Here is a 21,640-nt window from a genome sequence, read left to right as displayed (position 1 = left end):
TCTATTAATAAAGATATTTTTTATGTTTGCCAACTAGTGTGGACGTTTTTCCACTATTTCTTCTGTGGTTACTCTCCTAATAGATCCTTACCCATCCCTTGCAGACTGTGAGCCCTCGCGGGCAGGGTCCTCCCTCCTTATGTGCCTTGCTTTTTGCTCATGTTTAATTGTATTTGTCTATATTTGCCCCCTTTTCACATGTAAAGTACCATGGAATAAATGGCGCTATAAAAATGTATAATAATAATAATAAAAATGTAGTGATGTACTGACCGAGACTAACTTATATGTTTAAGTTAAAGGGGAAGCCAAAATATCCTTGAGGAGTCCCTGCAGAAGGTCACATTAGTGGAGAAAGACTGCCAGGTGGAATGAGATGGAACTAATTTGCTCCAGATTATTTGCAGGGGGAGCAAATTCAGGTGCTGGACCTGATCAGGTGACCGGTAACCCAGAGGTCCGGAATATATATGGTTTGCACACAAAATGGCAGGCAGATTTGGTGCCAGGAAGAAGAGCAAAGCAGCCCAGAGGAGATGACGAGGCCAGTGAGGCAGGCCTCGGTGAGAAGTCCTCATTGCTAAGTTAGCGGTCACTGTCTGACGTGGTCCAGGCCACAGCCAAGAAAACCCAGCATTCTGGCTATGTCAGTCAAGGTCTGGATCTGCACCCTACTCCGGTCAAGCCCAAAAACTGTACGCCACTCATCGGGAGCAGAGGCCTAGTCCTTTCCTCTGTAGGCTCCAGAGACTGCCTCAGACAGTCAAGCCGCAAAGACCCGCAAGGAGGCGACACTAGAAAGGCATTCCTGCAGCTGCAGAGGAAGATTGCATGAGAGCAGGGCCATTAGTTTCAACTCTCACAAACGGTACCTGGAATGGTCCGGGTTAGGACAGTAGGTGAGGAGGCCGGTTGGTGCGAGGAAGGCTCAAAGTGCTTTAATAGGCTGTCAGAAAGACTTGCAGCCTAGCGGAAAAACCTGGTAACCCCCGCTAGGGCCAGACCTACAAGAATAACTTGTGTAGTAAACCCCATCAATCAGTGTACCACCTCTGTAGAAGGGACATTAGAATTATATAGCGAAGAACTTGCAGTGCTATTTCAATCTTATTGTTTGATGCACTTTATTATCACTTATAATTTAGAGTTACTGTAAATTACTATTGCATTTAAACCGAATAATACAGTTTGCCGATTGTTCCTGCCTCGTGTCCTCTGCGAGTTGCATCCCCACACTTGCATTACATCCCCTACAACCCCTCATAGAGGAGCCACCATCGATGTAGCAATGATGACGTATTTGGTGCTTGTGTTGCATATGTGGCTATGGGAGAAGAAAAAAAACAAGGCAATAATAGAGCACAAATAATTTTGCAAGTACCACAGTCAAATCCATGCAGTAAAAAATGATGATGCCCTGAATTAAGCGGGATTTGGCTGCCCCCAGCAATTCGCCCCCGCACATTTCGTCCCCAGCATTTGGCCCCCAGGATACTTATCTGTCGCAGCTGCTTGGGTCATGGAGTGCAGTATAGCGGTTCCCCGTGACGTCAGATGGAAACAGTTGATTTAACATGTCACAAAAGTGCAGCACTCCGTACTCTGTACTTTTGTCACATGTGGATTGATGACGGACGGGAATTCATGAACCACAAGGACAAACGGGGGCGAACTGCTGGGGGCGAAACATCCTATAACCGAATTAAGCACTGTCAAGGGAGCTCTGTATTTGGTAGCCTGGCACCTCTTATTAGGGCTTCCACAGGCAGGCTTCCTAGTTCATGGTGTTGCATCTGACTGAAGGAGCAAGCTGGTAGGGAATGGTCAGAAAGCTATATCGATACCCGGAAGTCAGGAACAGAAGTGCAGGCCGAGGTCAGAAATAAAAATCAGTTTAGCAGGGCAGTGGCAGAGAAACACGTGTAAACCTAAGTGAACTTATAACTGACCACTAGAGGCCGGAAGCTAGGTGTTTAAATATTGTGAGCCTCACCCAAGGCTTATAAACGCAGTTAATTCGAAGACCAGCTCAGGAATAAGCCCCCAAGCTCCCAGCGTGAATGGCACTCGTAGTCCCAGAATCTGAACCCAAACTGTCGCCCAAAATGAAGCCACGGAGTCAACTAGTGGCAAGTTAAGTCCGACATCAAAATTTTAAATTGAAATACCAGAAAGGCCCCAAATAAACTAACATTTCTCATCTTACCCCGAAGTGGCTCTGTAAAGGCAACATGACTCCTAACATCTAGTTCAGAAAAATCTGCACTCTAAGGCTATGTGCACACGTTGCGGAATGGTGTATGGATTTTTCTGCACATTTTTGGCAAATCTGCAGGAAAACTGCACTGCGGAATTACCGCTGACTTACCCCGGTTTTTGTGCGGATTCCACCTGCGGTTTTACACCTGTGGATTCCTATTGAGGAGCAGGTGCAAACCGCTGCGGAAAATAAACTGCTGCATTTCCGCGCGTTTTTTTCTGCAACATATATGCACTGCGGATTTTGTTTTCGATTTATATGGTACTATACACCTCATGGAAAACTGCTGCGGATCCACAGCAAAATCCCCAGCATTTGCACATAGCCTAAAAGCCAAAAGTTCTCCTTCCTTCTGAGCCTTGCATTGTGCCCTAGCTGCAGTTAACATCTACACGGATGGCCTTGCTGTAGCACAGAGAAACCCACTTAATTTTTAAGGTTCATGTCTCGGGAAGAGTGTATTCGGCACTAAAATGGCATATTTGCAATTTTCATTGTGCAACACTCAATGCATGATAATTTCTAGAAGACATCAGTTGAGTCAAAATGCTCACTGTACCCATGAATGAATAGCTTGTGGGCTACAGTTTGCAAAACAGGGTCTGATCTCAGTGGTTTCTTTTATTATTTCATCTCAGAACATGTGCAATTGGTAGTCAATGTAATATATATCACCAATTTAAGCCTCAAATGCGTATGATGTTCTTTCACTTATGAGCGCATTTCTACTTCTAGGCAAAAATGACCCTACAATATAGGGTGGTTTTGAAACCAGAAATCACAGCATAAGGAAGCTGTTTTTTTACAACTGGGAGCTGAAATTACATGTTCTGTAATTCTGGAAAACACCTTCTAAAAGGGTCACTACTCACTATACCTCTAGATGAATTCCATGAGGTCTGACTTTTCAAAATGGTGTCACTTTTAGGAGATTTTCACTGTACTGGTATTTTATGGACTCTTCAACTTGATACGATGATTGAAAACTATTCTAGCAAAATCTGTACTTCAAAAGCCAAATTGTGCTTCTTCCCTACTTAGCCATGCCATGACCACAAACAGTAGTGTGCGACCATATATTACCATACTCAGGATAGATTAAATTATGGTGTGCTTTTTACCTCTTCGAAATCTGTATTTTTTTTTTTCATTTTTACAGCCCTATGATCAAGAAATATGGTGTAAAAAAGCTCATTACACTCCTACATTAATTCAATGAAGGTGTAGTTTCCAAAATTTGCAAATCACAAATGGTGATCCTTCCCTTATGGGCTCTGCCATGTACCTAAATAGTAGTGTGCAACCACACAGAGTATTTTCAGGCTCAGGAACAAGACATGATATTAAAAAAAGAGCTAAACAAAATATACTTCAAATAATTTTCATTTTCACAGAACAGAGCTAGAAAAAACTTATCAAAGAATAGTGAACTGCTCACTGCATGTCTAAGTAAATTCTTTGAAGGGTAGTATCCAAAATGTGGTCACTTTGGGGCTTTGTGCTTTTCTTACACCCCAGGGACCCTGCAAATAGAATATAACACCTGCTAGCTATTTCAGCAAAATCTGTGCTCCGCATAGCGCTCCTTCCCTTCTGAACCCTGCCGTGTGCCAAAACCACATTAGCATATATTGAGCATAGCCGCACTTTGTCTTCTGAACTGTTTATTCTCCTAATTCTTCTAGTAAAAATGTAAATTTTGGGGTTAAATACACATTTATGGAAATAATATTTTCATGTTTACTTCACCCTATACGTTAATTTCTGTCAAGCACCTGAAGTATTAAAGAGGTTATCCACTTCTCGGACAAGCCCTTGTCAATTGCTATATTCCTTTTTACAAAGTAACAACAGTCTACCTCCGATACTGGCACCATTACAGCGACTCCAGCGCCTGCTTTCCTGAGACTCATGTGACGTTATTATGGCAGGAAAGCCCTGCAGCCAATCAGCGCCTACTTCATTCTCACTTCCGTATGATGAAACGGACACCAGGAACAAATGAGAGTCTGTTGCTGCTCTCTGGCTTCCTCTGGATGTCCAAAGGAACCATCTTCACTGGAATGTCACTGGCACCACTGGGGAACATAGACTGTTAATCGGTGAATATAGCTATTGAGAAGGACTTGTCTGAGTGGTGAACAACCACTTTAACAAACTTCCTTAATGCGGTTTTTAAAATGGGGTCACTTTTGTGGGATTTCAAATATACAAACCCCTCAAAGCCGCTTCAAACCTGAATTGGTCCCTTAAAAAAAAAAAGGTATTTGACATTTCTTTGAAAATATGGAAAATTGTTACAAAATCTAAGCCTCCTAATATCATAAAAGCATTAAATAATGTATAAAATAATGATAGCAAGAGAAAAGAGAAGTATTGTAAATTTAATTTATTTGCTAATCTTTATTAATCACAAAGTGACATGTCAAAACTGAAAAAAAATGAGGAACAAAGTGGGTGCAATAAGTGGTTAATGGGAGAATGGACATTAGATTTTTAGGTTTCTTCATGGAAAGGGTATTACATGTTGTACCTTTGAAAAAAAAAACAACAACTAACTATGTTGCACAAACACTTTCGACCCAAAGAATCAATATATATTACATACACTATATACCGTACATCTTCAGAGAACACCACTGAAATAAAACCAGAAATCCTTGTACAGCAAGATGTATTCCCATTTCTCTATAACCTGGTAATCTCTTTAAAAAAGAATAACACATTTTACGACTACTTTTTCCAATATTGTTAATTCACCTTCCCATTGAAATTAGAGTGACAAGAAACATTACTATAAATTAGATATCTAGCTTGACAATAAAACCAAGGAGTACATGAATTTGTACATGCAAGTTTGGCTCACCTATAAGCCCAAAGAGGATGTTGAGTTTGATTAATGCCCTCTAGTAGTTGGGTTTCAAACCACTGCAGAATAATGAAGCACACCCCCATCACCAACATCTAAATGGTACACCCACTTATTTAATTTGATAGTACACTTACCTGGTTCTTAGAAGAGGAAACAAATGTAAGCTCTGTTTTTCAAATATATTTATTACATTTTAATATGATGGAAGGAAACACAAAAAAGGGGGAAAAGATAGGAGGGGTGGGAGGGGTATATAACTTGGTTAAGGAATATAAGGGAAAGTGGTACCAAGTTAGAGACTTCTAACTAGTATTGTACATATCCAAAGCATTAATAATGCTTGAACATAAGTAACTTATTCATTCTCGTCTGGACTATTGTAACTCCCTACTAATCGGCCTCCCTCTTACCAAACTCTCCCCGCTCCAATCTGTCTTGAATGCTGCAGCCAGGATCATATTCATCACCAACCGTTACACAGATGCCTCTACCTTGTGCCAGTCATTACTGTTATGACCTGGTGGTCAGGACAACAATGGACCTGGTGGTTAAGAGCACACGGAATGACCTGATAGTTACTGATAATATAGGACGAGCTCTGGGATGTGGGAACTCTGCTGACCGCAATCCCTAATCCTATCAACCACACTAGAAATAGCCGTGGATTGCTCCTAACGCTCCCTATGCAACTCGGCACAGCCTAAGGAACTAGCTAGCCCTGAAGATAGAAAAATAAAGCCTACCTTGCCTCAGAGAAATTCCCCAAAGGAAAAGGCAGCCCCCCACATATAATGACTGTGAGTAAAGATGAAAATACAAACACAGAGATGAAATAGATTAAGCAAAGTGAGGCCCGACTTACTGAACAGACTGAGGATAGGAAAGGTAGCTTTGCGGTCAGCACAAAAACCTACAAAAAGACCACGCAGAGGGCGCAAAAAGACCCTCCGCACCGACTCAGAGCTTCCAGCAAGCAAGACAACAATCAAAATAGCAAGCTGGACAGAAAAATAGCAAACCAGAGAAAAACAAGCAGTCACTTAGCTTCTGCTGGGAAGACAGGTCACAAGAACGATCCAGGAGTGAACTAGACCAATACTGGAACATTGACAGGTGGCATGGAGCAAAGATCTAAGTGGAGTTAAATAGAGCAGCCAGCTAACGAATTAACCTCGTCACCTGTGGAAGGAAACTCAGAAACACCCACAGCCACCAGAGAAAGTCCATGGACAGAACCAGCCGAAGTACCATTCATGACCACAGGAGGGAGCCCGACAACAGAATTCACAACACATTACACTGGTTACCCATCCACTCAAGAATCCAGTACAAAACTAGTACCCTCATCCACAAAGCACTCCATGGCTCAGCACCACCCTACATATCCTCTCTGGTCTCAGTCTACCACCCGTGCCCTCCGCTCCGCTAATGACCTCAGGTTAGCATCCTCAATAATCAGAACCTCCCACTCACGTCTCCAAGACTTTACTCGTGCTGCGCCGATTCTTTGGAATGCACTACCTAGGTTAATACGATTAATCCCCAATACCCACAGTTTTAAGTGTGCCCTAAAAACTCATTTGTTCAGATTGGCCTACCGCCTCAACGCATTAACCTAACTATCCCTGTGTGGCAAATTAAAAAAAAAAAAAACATAATTGGGTTCCTCGCATCATGTTCTCATACACTTTATGCAGTTAATAGCCCTCTGTGTCTATACTGCTACATACGTAGGCAGTTAACTGGTTCATGCAGCTTTACATGAACACCTGAGACTTACACTATGGCTGGTCCGAATAACTAAAGCAATTGTTACCATCCACCTCTCGTGTCTCCCCTTTTCCTCATAGTTTGTAAGCTTGCGAGCAGGGCCCTCATTCCTCTTGGTATCTATTTTGAACTCTGATTTCTGTTATGCTGTTATGTCTATTGTCTGTACAAGTCCCCACTATAATTTGTAAAGCGCTGCGGAATATGTTGGCGCTATATAAATAAAATTATTATTATTTATTATTAACCTATTTTAGCAACAATACAAAATATTTAGAAAGATTTCATGGTCTGGTCATACCCTTTATAAAATTAAAGTAAATGATTCCATTTTTGGTTGCATTTTCCTAGATAATCGTTGTTAATGGCAAACCTAAGATCTAAAGAATTATGTAAATAGAGTTTTTCCATAACGTCAGAGAGTTTTGGAGTATTATCTCAGTAAATTAGAATTCTTTATAACACCAGCTTGAAAAATGATTTTAAAATCCGAAATGTTGGCATACTGAAATGTATGTTCAGTAAATGCACTCTATTCTTTTGCATCAATTACTGGATCATTGTGGCGTAGCATGGAGGCGATCAACCTGTGGCACTGCTGAGGTGTTATAGAAGCACAGGTTGATTTAATAGCAGAAATCAGCTCATCTGCATTGTTGGGTCTGGTGTCTCTCATCTTCCTCTTGACAATACCCCATAGATTCTCTAGGGGGTAAGGTCAGGCGAGTTTGCTGGCCAATCAAGCACAGTTATACTGTTGTTTTTAATCCAGGTATTGGTACTTTTCGCAGTGTGGACAGGTGCCAAGTCCTGCTGGAGAATTAAATTTCCATCTCCAAAAAGCTTGTCGGCAGAGGGAAGCATGAAGTGCTCTAAACTTTCCTGGTAGACGGCTGCTCTGACTTTGGTCTTGATAACACACAGTGGACCTTCACTAGCAGATAATATGGCTCCCCAAAACATCACTGATTGTGTAAACTTCACACTAGACCTCAAGCAGCTTGGCTTGTGTGCCTCTCCACTCTTCTTCCAGATAATTATAAAGATTATTATTATTATTCTTCCAGAATCTGGGACCTTGATATGTCTGTGTGTGGTGGACCTTGAAGCAATGACCCAACAGCAGTCCACTCCTTGTGAATCTCCCTCAAATGACCTTTTCTTAACAATCCTTTCAAGGCTGCAGTAATCCCGGTTGCTTGTGCAACTTTTTCTACTACACTTTTTTCATCCACTCAACTTTCCATTAATATGCTTGGATACAGCTTTCTCTAAACAGCCTGCTTCTTTAGCAATGACCTTTTGTGGCTTACCCTCCTTGGGGAGTGTGTCAATGACTGCCTTCTGGACATCTGTCAAGTCAGCAGTCTTCCCCATGATTGTGAAGACTACTGAAACAGACTAAGTGACCTTTTTAAATGCTTAGGAAGCCTTTGCAGGTGTTTTTTGTTAATTATTCTAATTTTTTGAGATAATGACTTTTGGGTTTTCATTGGCTGTAAGTCATAATCATCAACATTAACAGAAATAAACACTTGAAATAGATCACTCCGTTTGTAATGACTCCATATAATATCTGAGTTTCACTTTTGTATTGGATAACTGAAATAAATTAACTTTTTGATATTCTAATTTTGAGAGAAGCACCTGTATATTTATTAATAAACTTTTAAAAACTGAAATTTGTATAAATGTACTTCAGTAACAATAAAAACACTGGAGTAGACATTTTGTGAAAACAAAACTTTGTGTCAGTCTAAAAACTTTTGGACACAACTGTACAGCACAACAATTTGTAGCTATTATGCAAATGATGAGATAATAAATAGTCGGGGGCCTGGTTCAGTGGCCAGGTCAATATTCAGTGGTCCCTGGATGGGAGCCATAAAAACTGCCTCTTACTTGTCAGAATATGTGGATCTTCTTTTGATAAGCCGGCCTGGGTAATAACACATATAAAGACAGCTGCCTAAAGAAAACATTTCACAAATGTTCAAATCACATTTTCCCGTTTAGAAATATGATAGAGTAGATACATTTTAGATATTTTAAAGCGAAGGAATAAGAAATAAGTAGGTTTATGAAAAGATACATAATTATGAAAATGACTAACAGTGGAAGAAATGTTAGTTATTTTTTGTTATTTTTTAGGAAAAGTATATCAGCTGGATGGTAGTGGAGTCTGGCAGGCAGTGATGACTTTGAGACACTGTTTTTGATAATTGTCTTCCTAAGTTTCTAGAGGCTTCACCATGTACACAGGAGCTGCTGTCATTTGGAATCTGTTTCCTTCCAAAGAGGTTTTGTGCCACTGATGCTAGTCCGATTTTGACCGTGGTATGGCCAAAGGTTAGCGGCCATTTTCCGCAAGAAGCGGCATTGTAAGTTAGAAATTGTCAAAAGTCACTGAATAGATGTCAGATAAACCAAGCTCTGCTGAAACAGGTGTCCTTGTCAACTAGTATATCTTTGATGACCAATGACTTTAATGCAAATGTTCTATTTATTTCTGGTAGTACTTTAAAAGGAAATGAGATAAAAAATGATTTTTGGTAAATCCTCTACCGCATACAGTACATTAAAATAGTTTTTTCCTGTGTATATCCTTTGGTTTTTAACAAGACCTGATTTCTGTGAATATTTTCCATATTTAGAGCAGGAAAATGGAGGAAGTTTCTCCCGTGTGAGGTTTTTAATTGCTGATAAGATTTGATTTCTCAAAAAAACTTTTTTTACTGAAATCTGAAAACTACTTCCTCAATTGATGAATTCTTTGATGTGTAAGAAAAGTGGAATTACACTAAAATGATTCCTGCGTTCAGATTAAAATTACTTTGGCCTTATGTGAATTCTCTGATGAGAAACCAAGGAGGATTTCAGTTTAAAACATTTCCCACAATCTGAACATGAAAACTGCTTCTTCTTCATATAAGTTTTTTGATGATTGATAAGATATGATTTCCAATTGAAGATTTTTCCACATTCTGAACATGAAAGTGGATTCTTCCCCGAGTGAATTTTTTGATGCTCAACAAGATCTGATTTGTGGCCAAAACATTTCCCACATTCTGAACATGAAAATGGCTTCTCCTCTGTGTGATTTCTTTCATGTTTACTGAGACTCGATTTAACGGTAAAACATTTTCCACATTCCGAACATGAAAAAGGCTTCACCCCTGTGTGAATTCTCTGATGTCGGACAAGTTCTGCATTCTGGCGAAAACATTTACCACATTCTGAACATAAAAATGGCTTCTCCCCTGTGTGACCTCTCTCATGTTTACCAAGATTTGATTTATCTGTAAAACATTTTCCACATTCCGAACATGAAAATGGCTTCTCCCCTGTGTGAATTCTTTGATGCCGAGCAAGATCTGAATGCTGGTTAAAACATTTACTACATTCTGAACATGGAAATGGCCTCTCCCCGGTGTGAATTCTCTCATGTTTTGCAAGATTTGATTTAATTGTAAAACTTCTGCCACATTCTGAACATGAAAATGGTCTTTCGTCTTTGTACATTTTCTCATGTTCAACAGTCCTTTGGTGATGATCATTTTTTTTAACAGTATGTAGTGAATTAGTAGACAGGACTTGGTGAAAATTATCACATGATAAATCTTTGCTTTGAAGCGTTGAAGGTAAATCTGGAATGAATACATCAATTTCATGCACTTCTTCTGTCATACCACGATCATCTGTTATAAAATCTGAAGATAGACAATGTCCTTCTGAACTTTTAGGGTAGTCTTCTGACAAGGAAAAAAAAAACAATCTGGTATTACGTTTTTTAAATTTAATTTAAATTAGATACATATCATTTCTAAATTAAAGAGGTTGCCCACTACTTTTTAATTGATGACCCATCATCAGAATAGGTAATCAATGTCTGATCGGAAAGGGTCTGGCACCCCCTGCCGATCAGCTGTTTTCAGTGCCAGAATTACTAATTTGCTGACCTGGCCATCTTCTGATAGTACCCTGGAGCGAGCGCTACACATTCGCTGCCTACGGAGTTGAATAGATTTGTCAGTCCCCAGATGATCAGACATTGAGGACCCATCCTAAGGACAGGTCATTGTTATAGCTCTTTTTCTCTGACCCAAAGTCAGATTACTAGATCATCAGTGAGGCTGAATTAAGCAATAAAGCCCTCCAAAATATCATTAACTAGGAGAAAAGAATGCACACTTGTTTATTCTTCTGTGAATACTTCTTATATCTTTTACAGACAATGTAATTCTCATTTTGGAACCTCTACTCACCACCACTCCCCCCTCCCCGTTGCCCAGGTCATGATGACTGTTTATCATGTACCCATAAGGCCATGTTCACACAGTGCGTTTTTTTCTGCGGAACCGCAGCGTTTTTGCCGCTGCGGTTCCGCAGCTGTTTTCCATGCAGGGTACAGTGTACTGTACCCTATGGAAAACAGGAACCACTGTGCACATGATGCGGGAATCGGGAAAAAAAGCCGCGCTGAATAGCCGCGGTAAAAAAGAAGTACCATGTCACTTCTTTTTTCGGAGCCGCAGCGGTTCTGCACCCATTGACCTCCATTGTGAGGTCAAACCCGCAGTAAAACCCGCAAATGAAAAAAATATCTGCGGGTTTTACTGCGGTTTGTGGTGCCGAACCGCTGCAGCAGGAAGTGCGGGGAAGCGGGCGGAAGTGCGTGGGCGGAGTGTGGCTGCCCCCCCGTGCTCCGATCCCGCCCCCCCCTGCTCCGATCCCGCCCCCCCCGTGCTCCAATCCCACCGCCCCGTGCTCCGATGCCCCCCCAGTGCTCCGATGCCCCCCCGTGCCCTAATCTCCCCCCCTTATACTTACCCGGCGTCCCGGTGTCCGTCCGGCCGTCTTCTCCCTGGGTGCCGCCATCTTGCAAAATGGCGGGCGCATGCGCAGTGCGCCCGCCGAATCTGCCGGCCGGCAGATTCGTTCCAAAGTGCATTTTGATCACTGAGATATAACCTATCTCAGTGATCAAAATAAAAAAAAATAGTAAATGACCCCCCCCCTTTGTCACCCCCATAGGTAGGGACAATTAAAAAAAATTAAGAATTTTTTTTTTTCCACTAAGGTTAGAATAGGGTTAGGGGTAGGGTTAGGGGTAGGGTTAGGGTTAGGGTTAGGGGTAGGGTTAGGGGTAGGGGTAGGGTATTTTCAGCCATTTTAACTGCATAGAAAACTGCATAAAAAAAAGGATCAAAAAAAGGATCAAAAAAGGACCAAAAAAGGACCAAAAAAAGGACCTGCGTTTTCTGCCAAGAGCTGCAGTTTTTTAAAAAACAGTCCTGAAAAAAAAAAGGATGGAAATCAGGAACGTGTGAACATACCCTAACACAGTTTTTACATAATCTTAAAACATTGAATATGAGATAATCTAGATAATCTAATACTTTCTTAAGTATGAAATCCTTGACAGAGTATAGCTTGTTTGTCTTACCCTGTATATGCCACAATGCAAGAAGAGTACCTATCAGGTGCTCGGGAAATCTGGGTGGCCTGTGTGCCCCAGTGCAGGCATCTGACTGGCCTATCAAAACAGCAAGGGGTGGCAGTGAAAAACGTGTGATGTGGATGTGAGAACTGTGAGCTGTGCTTATCTCATTATCAGCCAACTACAATAGGTGAGTGAGTGGGAAGTGGAGTTCCCCTTTACAATAGCATCCAAGGCACGTGTGTTGCGAGCGAGTTGGGTTCATGAAAATTGGTTGCAGCGGTAAAATGCTTCTGACAAAAGGCATGGTCAAATAAATTTTCACAAAGAGCCATATGAGACTGACTGTTGTCATTAAAGAGATCAATTAAATATGAGGAGAACTTGAGTCATAATGTATCTCAAAATATAAATATTTTATTAAGGGTAGATATTTACCACATAGACTAAATACAAATACCGTATATACTCGAGCATAAGCCGACCCCCCCAATTTTGCCACAAAAAAGTGGGAAAACTTAATGACTCGAGTATAAGCCTAGGGTGGGAAATGCAGCAGCTACCGGTAAATGTCAAAAGTAAAAATAGATACCAATAAAAGTAAAATTAATTGAGACATCAGTAGGTTAAGTGTTTTTGAATATCCATATTGAATCAGAAGCCCCATATAATGCTCCATAAAGTTCATTATGGCCCCATAAGATGCTCCATATTAAAATATGCCCCATATAATCCTGCATAAAGGTTAATAATGGCCCCATAAGATGCTCCATAGACATATTTGCCCAATATAATGCTGCGCAAATGCGGATTATGGCCCCATAAGATGCTCCATAAAGATATTTGCCCCATATAGTGCTGCACAAACATTGATTATGGCCCCATACAGACACCTGCCCCATATAGTGCTGCACAAACGTTATGGCCCCTTATAGTGCTGCACAAACATTATGGCGCCATATAATGATGCACAAACGTTATGGGCCCTTATAGTGCTGCACAAACGTTATGGCTCCTTATAGTGCTGCACAAACGTTATGGCCCCTTATAGTGCTGCACAAACATTATGGCCCCATATAGTGCTACACAAACATTATGGCCCCATATAATGCTGCACAAACGTTATGGCCCCATAGATGCTCTATACAGACACTTGCCCCATTTGCTGTGATAAAAAAAAAAATAACATACCTCTCCATCGCTCAGGCCCCGGTGCTTTCAATATTCACGTGTTGATCGTTCCGGCGCCGCTCCATCTTCAGCACTGGCGTTCAGGCTGAGGGCGCACACTAACCACTCACCGCGCCCTCTAACCTGAGCGCCACTGCTGAAGATGGATCGGCGCCGAAACGAGGAGCAGGTGAGTATCGTGCAGCGCAGCGCTCCCCCTCCCCGTATACTTACCTGCTACTGGCGCTGTGCAGTCCCTGCTTCCCGGCGCCGCAGCTTCTTCCTGTACTGAGTGGTCATCATTACCGCTCATTACAGTAATGAATATGTGGCTCCACCTCTATGGGAGGTGGAGCCGCATATTCATTACTGTAATGAGCGGTACCATGTGTCCGCTCAGTACAGGAGGAAGCTGCCGGCGCCGGGAAGCCAGGGACCGCGCCAGGAGCAGGTAAGTATAATTAGACAGCCCCCGCTCCCCCTCCCCTGCCAACCCCTGGGTATGACTTGAGTATAAGCCGAGAGGGGGACTTTCAGCCCAAAAAAGTGGGCTGAAAATCTCGGCTTATACTCGAGTATATACGGTACATATAATAGGATATGATAAAATAATGTGATCCCAAAAAAAGAGTAACAGTCACATAGTGGATCAGGACAACATATTATGCTAAATAATTAGATATACATGTAGAAAGCAATGCACATAAGCAATGTAACTTAAATAGGTAGGACAATCAGTTAGTCACTTGTTTGAGGTCACACAATATGGGTAATTAACACATAATTTATTGATGCCTACCTTATGCTACTTATGTCTGATACATTGTAATGGTTTTTAGCAATGCATGCTAACGCTAAACATGGCGATAGTTATAGGTGGAACTGATTAGTCTTGGTGCAAACAAGTGATTAACTGATGTGGTATATATCTACAGTCTATGTGGTAAATATCTACCCCTAATAAAAATATTTATATTTTGAGATACATTATGACTCAAGTTCTCCGCATATTTAATTATATCCCCAGAGTTTACAAAAATGTACTGTAAAAAAAGATCTCCTACTGCATTAACTGCACTAACGTTCTAGTGATGGGAGAGCATGCTCAGCACTACTCGATGCTTGCTCTGGCATCGGAGTGCCCGATTTAATATTGAATAGTGCAGGGTGGTGCTCGAGTGCTCACAACCCATAATAAGCTCTTCTGAGCCACTTACTGCCGGGAATTCTCCTGCTGGGATTGCAGAGTCTCATCTGTCAGCCGGACTCTTGTGAGTTGAAGAGCTCCAGCGACGTGTCCTTGCTCTCGCCATAAGAAGCTCATTTGAGTTGCGCACCACCCTGAAACCAAGTATATCTAGTGGTCATTCTATCATCTATCTCCGTCTCTCTATTAGTGATGATCAAGCAGTAAACTGCTCAAGTGCTTGGCACTCGAATCAAGCGAGCTGGACTCTCAGATCTGCTCGACTCGAGTACTGAGCATAAAGTAAGTCAATGGAGGACTCAGGCAATTTTCAGGGAGACCTGTACTCGACGGCTGGGCGGGGGACGATGAGAGAAGAGATCGATAGATTTAGAGATACAGTGGGTTGGGAAAATATTCACCTCTCGACTTTTACCCATTTTGTTACATTACAACCAATGTTTAAATATTTTTGTAATCTGATTTGTTGTGATGCATCAACACTAAATAGTCAGTTGATGAAGTACACAATATAGGCAAAAATTACATTTATGGGATAAAATAAATAAAAATTGGTATGTGCATATGTATCCGTCCCATTTGCTTTGAAGCCCTTAAAATTTTCTGGTGCAAGCAATTCCCTTCATAAGTCACATGCTTAGTGAAAGGAAGTCCACCTGTGTCCAATCTAAATGTCACGTGGTCTGTAAGTATATACACACCTTTTCTGAAAGGCCACAGAGGCTGCAATGCCATTAAGAAAGAGGCACCACTAACCAAATAACACCATGAAGACCAAAGAGAAGTCAGGGACAAAGTTGTTAAGAGGTGCAAGTCAGGATTTTGTTATAAAATTTTTTTATATCATCAGAGCACCATCAAATCTATTATAATCAGATGGAAAGAACATGGTACCACAACAAACATGCCAAGAGGGCTGCCCCCCAAAACGCTCAGCCCTGGCAAGGAGAGCATTAATTAGAGAGTCAGCACATAGACCAAAAGGTAACCCTGAATGAGCTGCAACGTTCCCAAGTATAAACTGGAATGTGAGTCCATACGACCACAATAAGCCATACACTACATAGAAGTGGCCTTTAAGGAAGAGTGGGCAAAAAAGCATTTACTTACACACAAAAAAAATTGTAAAGCTCATTTTGAGTTTGCTAACAAACATGTGGGAGACTCCCCAAATGTATGGAGGAAGGTGCTCTAGTCAGATGAGACCAAAATTGAACTTTTTGGCCACCAAGGTAAACGCTATGTCTGTCATCAAACCAACACAGCTCACCACCTCAAGAACACCATCCTCACAGTGAAACAGGGTGGTGGTAGTATCATGCTGTGGGGTAGTTTTCCGGCAGTAGGAAAAATTGTCCAATTCGAGGGGAAGATGGATGGTGTGAAATACAAGCATATTCGTGAGAAAACCTGTTTCAGTCTGCCAGTGATTTGAGACTGGGGTGGAGGTCCACCCTCCAACAAGACAATGATCCCAAGCATTTTATTAAAGCAACATTCGAGAGGTTTAAGGGTAAACGTGTAAATGTTTTCAAATTACCTAGTCAAAGCCCAGTCCTTAACAATCTGTGGTCAGACTTGACGATTGCTTTTCACCAGAGAAAACCAACTAACTTTGATGGAGATGGAGCAGTTTTGCCTTGAGGAATGGGTAAAAGCCTCAGTGGCAAGATGTGGAAAGCTCACAGAGACTTATCCAAAGCGATTTGCAGCTGTAATTGCGGCAAAAGGAGGCTCCACAAAGTACTGACATTAGGGGGTTAAATAGTAGGTATGAGTGAACCCGAACTGTAATGTTCAAGGTTCGTATTGGATACCTAGTGTGCAGCACAGCCAATCAACAAGCTTTTAGGCTGTGGACATTTCCAGAGTCATCACAACCATGCAAAGTATTGGCATGGCTGTGATTGGCCAGTTCACCACGTGACCCAGCCTGTTTAAATGTCAGATCACGAGTGCTGACGCCATTCTGCTCGGATTATTGTAGGGATAGGACGCAGCTGGAGTGAGGGACAGTTTTAGGCTGCCGTCACAATAGCATTATTTGATCAGTATTTTACATCAGTATGTGTAAGCCAAAACCAGGAATGGAACAAATAGAGGAAAAGTATAATAGAAACATACGCACAACTTCTGCATTTATCACCCACTCCTGGTTTTGGTTTATAAATACTGATGTAAAATACTGACCGAATACTGCTTGTGTGTTGGCAGCTTTAGGTTGCACACTCTGCAAACAAGCAGCTGTGTGTACTCTTCACATGTCTCAGGGGGAGAACTGTGCCAAAAAGCCGCTGTGTGTACTCTGCAACCATGCCTGTGGAAGTACTGTGCTTTTAATCCGCTTTGTGTACTCTGCAACCCTGGCTGTTGAAGTACTGTGCCTTTAAGCCAATGTGTGAACTCTGCACCCCCGCCTCTGGGAGTACTGTGGTAAAAAATTTGCTGTCTGTACTCTGCACCCATATCTGTGGGAGTACTGTGCCAAAAGCCGCTGTGTGCACTCTGCAACAACGCCTGTGGGAGTACTATACCAAAAAGTCTCTCTGTACTCTGCAGCCATGTCTGTAGGAGTAGTGTGTCTAAAAAATAAATATACTCTAGCCACCCTACTGTGAACACTGTTGTGCCTCATCCTCCTCCTCCTCCAAAACTGTCTCCTGGCTGGACAATTATGTACCTGGCCACTGTTTGTACAGGAACACATCCTCCATGACATGTGTGGACGCTTGGCCTGATAATAGTGTGAATGTTCGCTGTTCCTCCCACTCTTTCTCCTATGCCACCACCTCTTCTATCATTGCGACACATGTAGCACCTGACGACATTTTTAAGGAAAGGAGGGACAGTCAACTGGAGCGGGGGTGCCAATTTCATTATAATATCTAGGGTGTCAACCTCTGCTGTCAGGCAGGGGGCAGACAAGAGAAATTTGTCCCCCCCTCTATTGGCTTCTAATCTATTGCCTATGAATTAGCACTAATGCACCTTATTTAATTGTGAGCAGCAACACTATATAGCCATAATTTCTTCAAGCGAAATCCATGTGTGCAGTATAGAATAAACCAATTCTTTGTCCCTTTTGCATTTTCTCAGGTTGTATATACCTCCCTTTTTCTTCCTCTCTCATTCCACACAGGGTCACATAAGGGTAGAAAGGACAGCCGTTGGTGAGCGGAGGCGCCACTGCCACTTTTTAAAGGGAACCTGCCAGCAGGGTTATGCATAGTAACATACACATAGTGTCAGGTTGGCACCGTTATACTAAATGAAATCATGCCTTGGTTGATGAAATCCGTCTTGTGGCTGTTTCTTAATCTTTATTTTTAGTTTTGTGTTACTGATATGCTCCTGCCCTAAGGCGGGGTTGGTGTATGTGGTGCTCTGATTAGATATTTATAATGCAGACTGCTGATAGGTCACTGATCCCTCAGTTGTCCTGCCCTCTAGTTTGCATAATGAATACCATAACGTACTGAATAAAAAAGCAAAAACAAAAATGCTTCTGCATGCAGGTGAATGTGAATGCCCGGCAGATGCAGGAAATCGGTGGCTGCTGCTGACACTGTGCTCACTATAGAACAATGAATATTCACTGCTCTCCACGCACACAGTCCCAAAGTTGAGAACAGCGAGTATTCCGGCAGCTGTCCTCAGCGGCTTATAAGTAGCACATGACATCCCCGCCATGTGGTGCTTGCAAGCATAAAGCAGCTGCTGGCACCGGAGAAGGGTGCGCATGGAAGGCAAGAATGTTTTTTGTTTGTTTTTTTCCGCTGGGGGGCATGCATACCAGGATGGTGAAAGGGGTCAAACATACCAGGATAAGGATGAGGTCCCTGCATATCAGGATGGAGATGGGGGCCCTGCATACCAGGATAGGGAATGGGGCCAATCATACCAGGATAAGGATGGCGCCAATCATACAAAGATAAGGATGGGGAAAGGGGTCAAACATACCAGGATAAGGATGAGGTCCCTGCATATCTGGATGGAGATGGGGACCCTGCATACCAGGATAGGGAAAGGGGTCAAACATACCAGGATAAGGATGAGGTCCCTGCATACCAGAATAAGGATGGGGCCATGCATACCACGACAGGGATTGGGGCCAATCATACCAGGATAAGGATGGGGCCAATCATACCAGGATATGGATGGGGTCCCTGCATACCAAGATAGGGATTGGGGCCAACCATACCATAAGCATGGGGTGATGCACACCAGGATGGGGACAGGGGCCAATCATAGCAGGAGGAGATGAGGTCCCTGCATACCAGGATGGGGATTGGGGCTATGCATACCAGGATGGAGATGGATGCCCTGCATACCAAGATAGGGGTGGGGGCCAATCATACCACGTTAAGGATGGGGCCATGCATACCAGGACAGAGATGGGGGCCCTGCATACCAGGATAGAGATAAGGGAACCATGTATACCAGGATGTGGGATATTAAGTATAGAATTGACCACATTTTTGGCGTCAATTTTTTTTCTAATTTTCGCTTCTAAAACCTAGGTGTGTCTTATGGTCCGATGCGTCTTATAATCCGAAAAAATGCAGCATACAACTGAGGTTTAAAGGGTAAGGTTTCTCCTTGTGGAAAGTGACATACCAGCTCTGGCTTGTCAAGGTAAGGAGGCTTATTCGCCATGCAATGCTCCTCTGGGAAATATAATATGCAAATTGCCTCTTCAGAGAAAAAGAGGACTTGAAGTCACAATCAACCCTTTATTAAGTCTTGCAATTTATCCTTAGTCATATTGCAAGACTCGTTAAAGGGTTGACTTGTAGGATCGCTGCTACTACCAACAAGTGGCGCTATAGAGTTTAAGGCATATAACTGTACGTCATATGTCGTTAAGCTGTTAAAAGTGGAATGTCAAACCATTTAAAATTATTTTTCATATATTACACCATAAAAAAAAATATTTTAAATTATTTCAATTGTTGAAAAAAAAAAAGAATAATTAATTCCCTTTCATCATCAAATTCTTTTGTTCTCCAGTAAAAAAAAAACTGCTTCTGGAGGACTCGGCCTAGCCAAACATTCACATGTAAAGTGAGATCAGAAGTTGACCGAACAAGTATTCATCAGACATCTATCATTTGTGTAAGTGACGTTGATTATATAATACTAGTTTTTTAAAATATATGACACTATTCACTGCATTTAGTGGTCACTACTCACCTGTGTGGTTATCTGTAAGAATCTCCCCTTTACACTGCTCATCACCCCTCACATATGTCTCTGTAGTATTAATATGGGGAAGATCTTCATCCTGAAACAAATATTGTAAAAGTCACAGACAGATGGAGAAGTCACATCTATGATCAGCTCTAATCCTGTCATCTCCACCGATCTCATTACACAAGTATAGAACATATAATACTGGTGGATAAGGCTAGGTTCACATTGCGTTTAGTACCATCCGTTTAACGGATCCGTTAAATGCATGTACTGAAATGAGCCAAATTTGGTGAAAATCTGGCTTCACGTTAACGCACGTGACTGTGTTTTGTCATTTTGATGTCTGTTCGTGAAGCATCCGTTTGTCTGCCTTCAGGCACTGTCAATAAAGTTGTTCTCTTTTTTTTTGCTCTTTTGTCAGCATTGGGTGTGTGTGGATAAACATTCTCCATTTTGCAAGCATTGAATGAACTTCTGCAAGCAAGATGTTTGTGTCTGAGCTTGTTAGATTTCGCTTGATGCAGTTGCAAATTCAGCGGAGAAGGCGTATTTCCCACAGGAGATATTGGATCCATTTAGTGAATTTTTTACGGAATACATATGGTGCCTTTCACACCCTGTATGTTCAGCTTCGGGATCACCCCTTTAAATTTCAACGTTATCTTCGGATGTCCATTGAAACCTTTGATATTCCACTCTCATATGTGAAAGATGAGATACATCATCAGCGCAGCACATTCCGTGATAGTATTTGTGCAGAGCAACGTTTAGTGGTGACTCTGAGGTAATTATCCTTTTTTTTAACATTGTTCTATTGACAAAGACAGGATGTAATTTATCGTGGTGCATATCTTTTAATTATGTACACTTTGGCAATTGTCCGATTCCATTTTAACTTGCCTTTATTTTAGTTGTCCTTAAAAATCTTTACAATATGTCCATAGTGCTAATTTTTTTTTTGTCGACAGATATCAGGCTACCGGAGAATCTTTTGCGTCACTGCATTTTCAATTTCGACTGGGGAAATCAACCATTTGCCAACTAGTTTGTGAAACTTGTGATGCCATTTGGAACAAGTTACAACCACTAGTGTTACCAGCCCCGACAACAGAAATGTGGCTATCGATTTCCAAACATTTTGAGGATGTGGCTAATTTCCCCAATTGTATTGGTGCCGTGGATGGCAAGCACATTCGGATTCAGAAACCAGTGCATAGTGGATCCCTATACTATAAGAAATACTTTTCCATTGTATTGATGGCTATTGCGGATGCTAGATTTCTTTTTGTTGCTGTGGATATTGGTGCATATGGACGGACGAAAGATTCCAGAGTCTTCAAAGAGTCCAACATGGGGAAATGTTTGTACAGCAACAACTTCAACATACCCTCAGCACGACCACTTCCGGGGACCGAATGCCAAAGTTTGCCATATGTTTTAGTTGGGGATGAGGCGTTCCAACTCGGACGCAATCTCCTAAACCGTACTCAAGCCGTAGTCTAAACTACACAAGATGCATGTTTAATTATCGTTTGAGCCAGGCAAGACTTTATGTGGAATGTGCCTTTGGTATTTTGACCGCAAAATGGCGTATCTTACTAACTTGCATGCCACTGCAACCTGAAAATGTGGACCGTGTAGTGAAGGCATGCATCTGTCTGCACAATTTTGTTTCCAGACATGAGCCCCAGGTGGTTGACACCGATGACTGTCAGTCGAACCTCATGA

The 21,640-nt window shown here is 41.9% G+C and overlaps 1 protein-coding gene across 1 annotated transcript in view; it reads right to left on the bottom strand.

Moving 5' to 3' along the window:
- Positions 1-9,604: 9,604 nt before the first annotated feature.
- Positions 9,605-21,640, bottom strand: part of LOC138666634 (zinc finger protein 208-like) — a 164,741-nt gene continuing 152,705 nt past the window's right edge. Inside the window, exons 27-28 of the mRNA XM_069754830.1 lie at positions 19,913-20,003; positions 9,605-10,654 (exon numbers count right to left, since the gene is read on the bottom strand). Of these exons, the coding sequence (XP_069610931.1) occupies positions 9,732-10,654; positions 19,913-20,003 (1,014 nt within the window). The 3' untranslated portion in view covers positions 9,605-9,731. The remainder of the gene's footprint in view (positions 10,655-19,912; positions 20,004-21,640) is intronic.

Source organism: Ranitomeya imitator, chromosome 2 (genome assembly GCF_032444005.1).
Source record: "Ranitomeya imitator isolate aRanImi1 chromosome 2, aRanImi1.pri, whole genome shotgun sequence".
Lineage (NCBI taxonomy): Eukaryota > Metazoa > Chordata > Amphibia > Anura > Dendrobatidae > Ranitomeya > Ranitomeya imitator.
The sequence above is the reverse complement of the archived record's forward strand: the minus strand, read 5'-3'. Positions and strand labels throughout refer to the sequence as shown.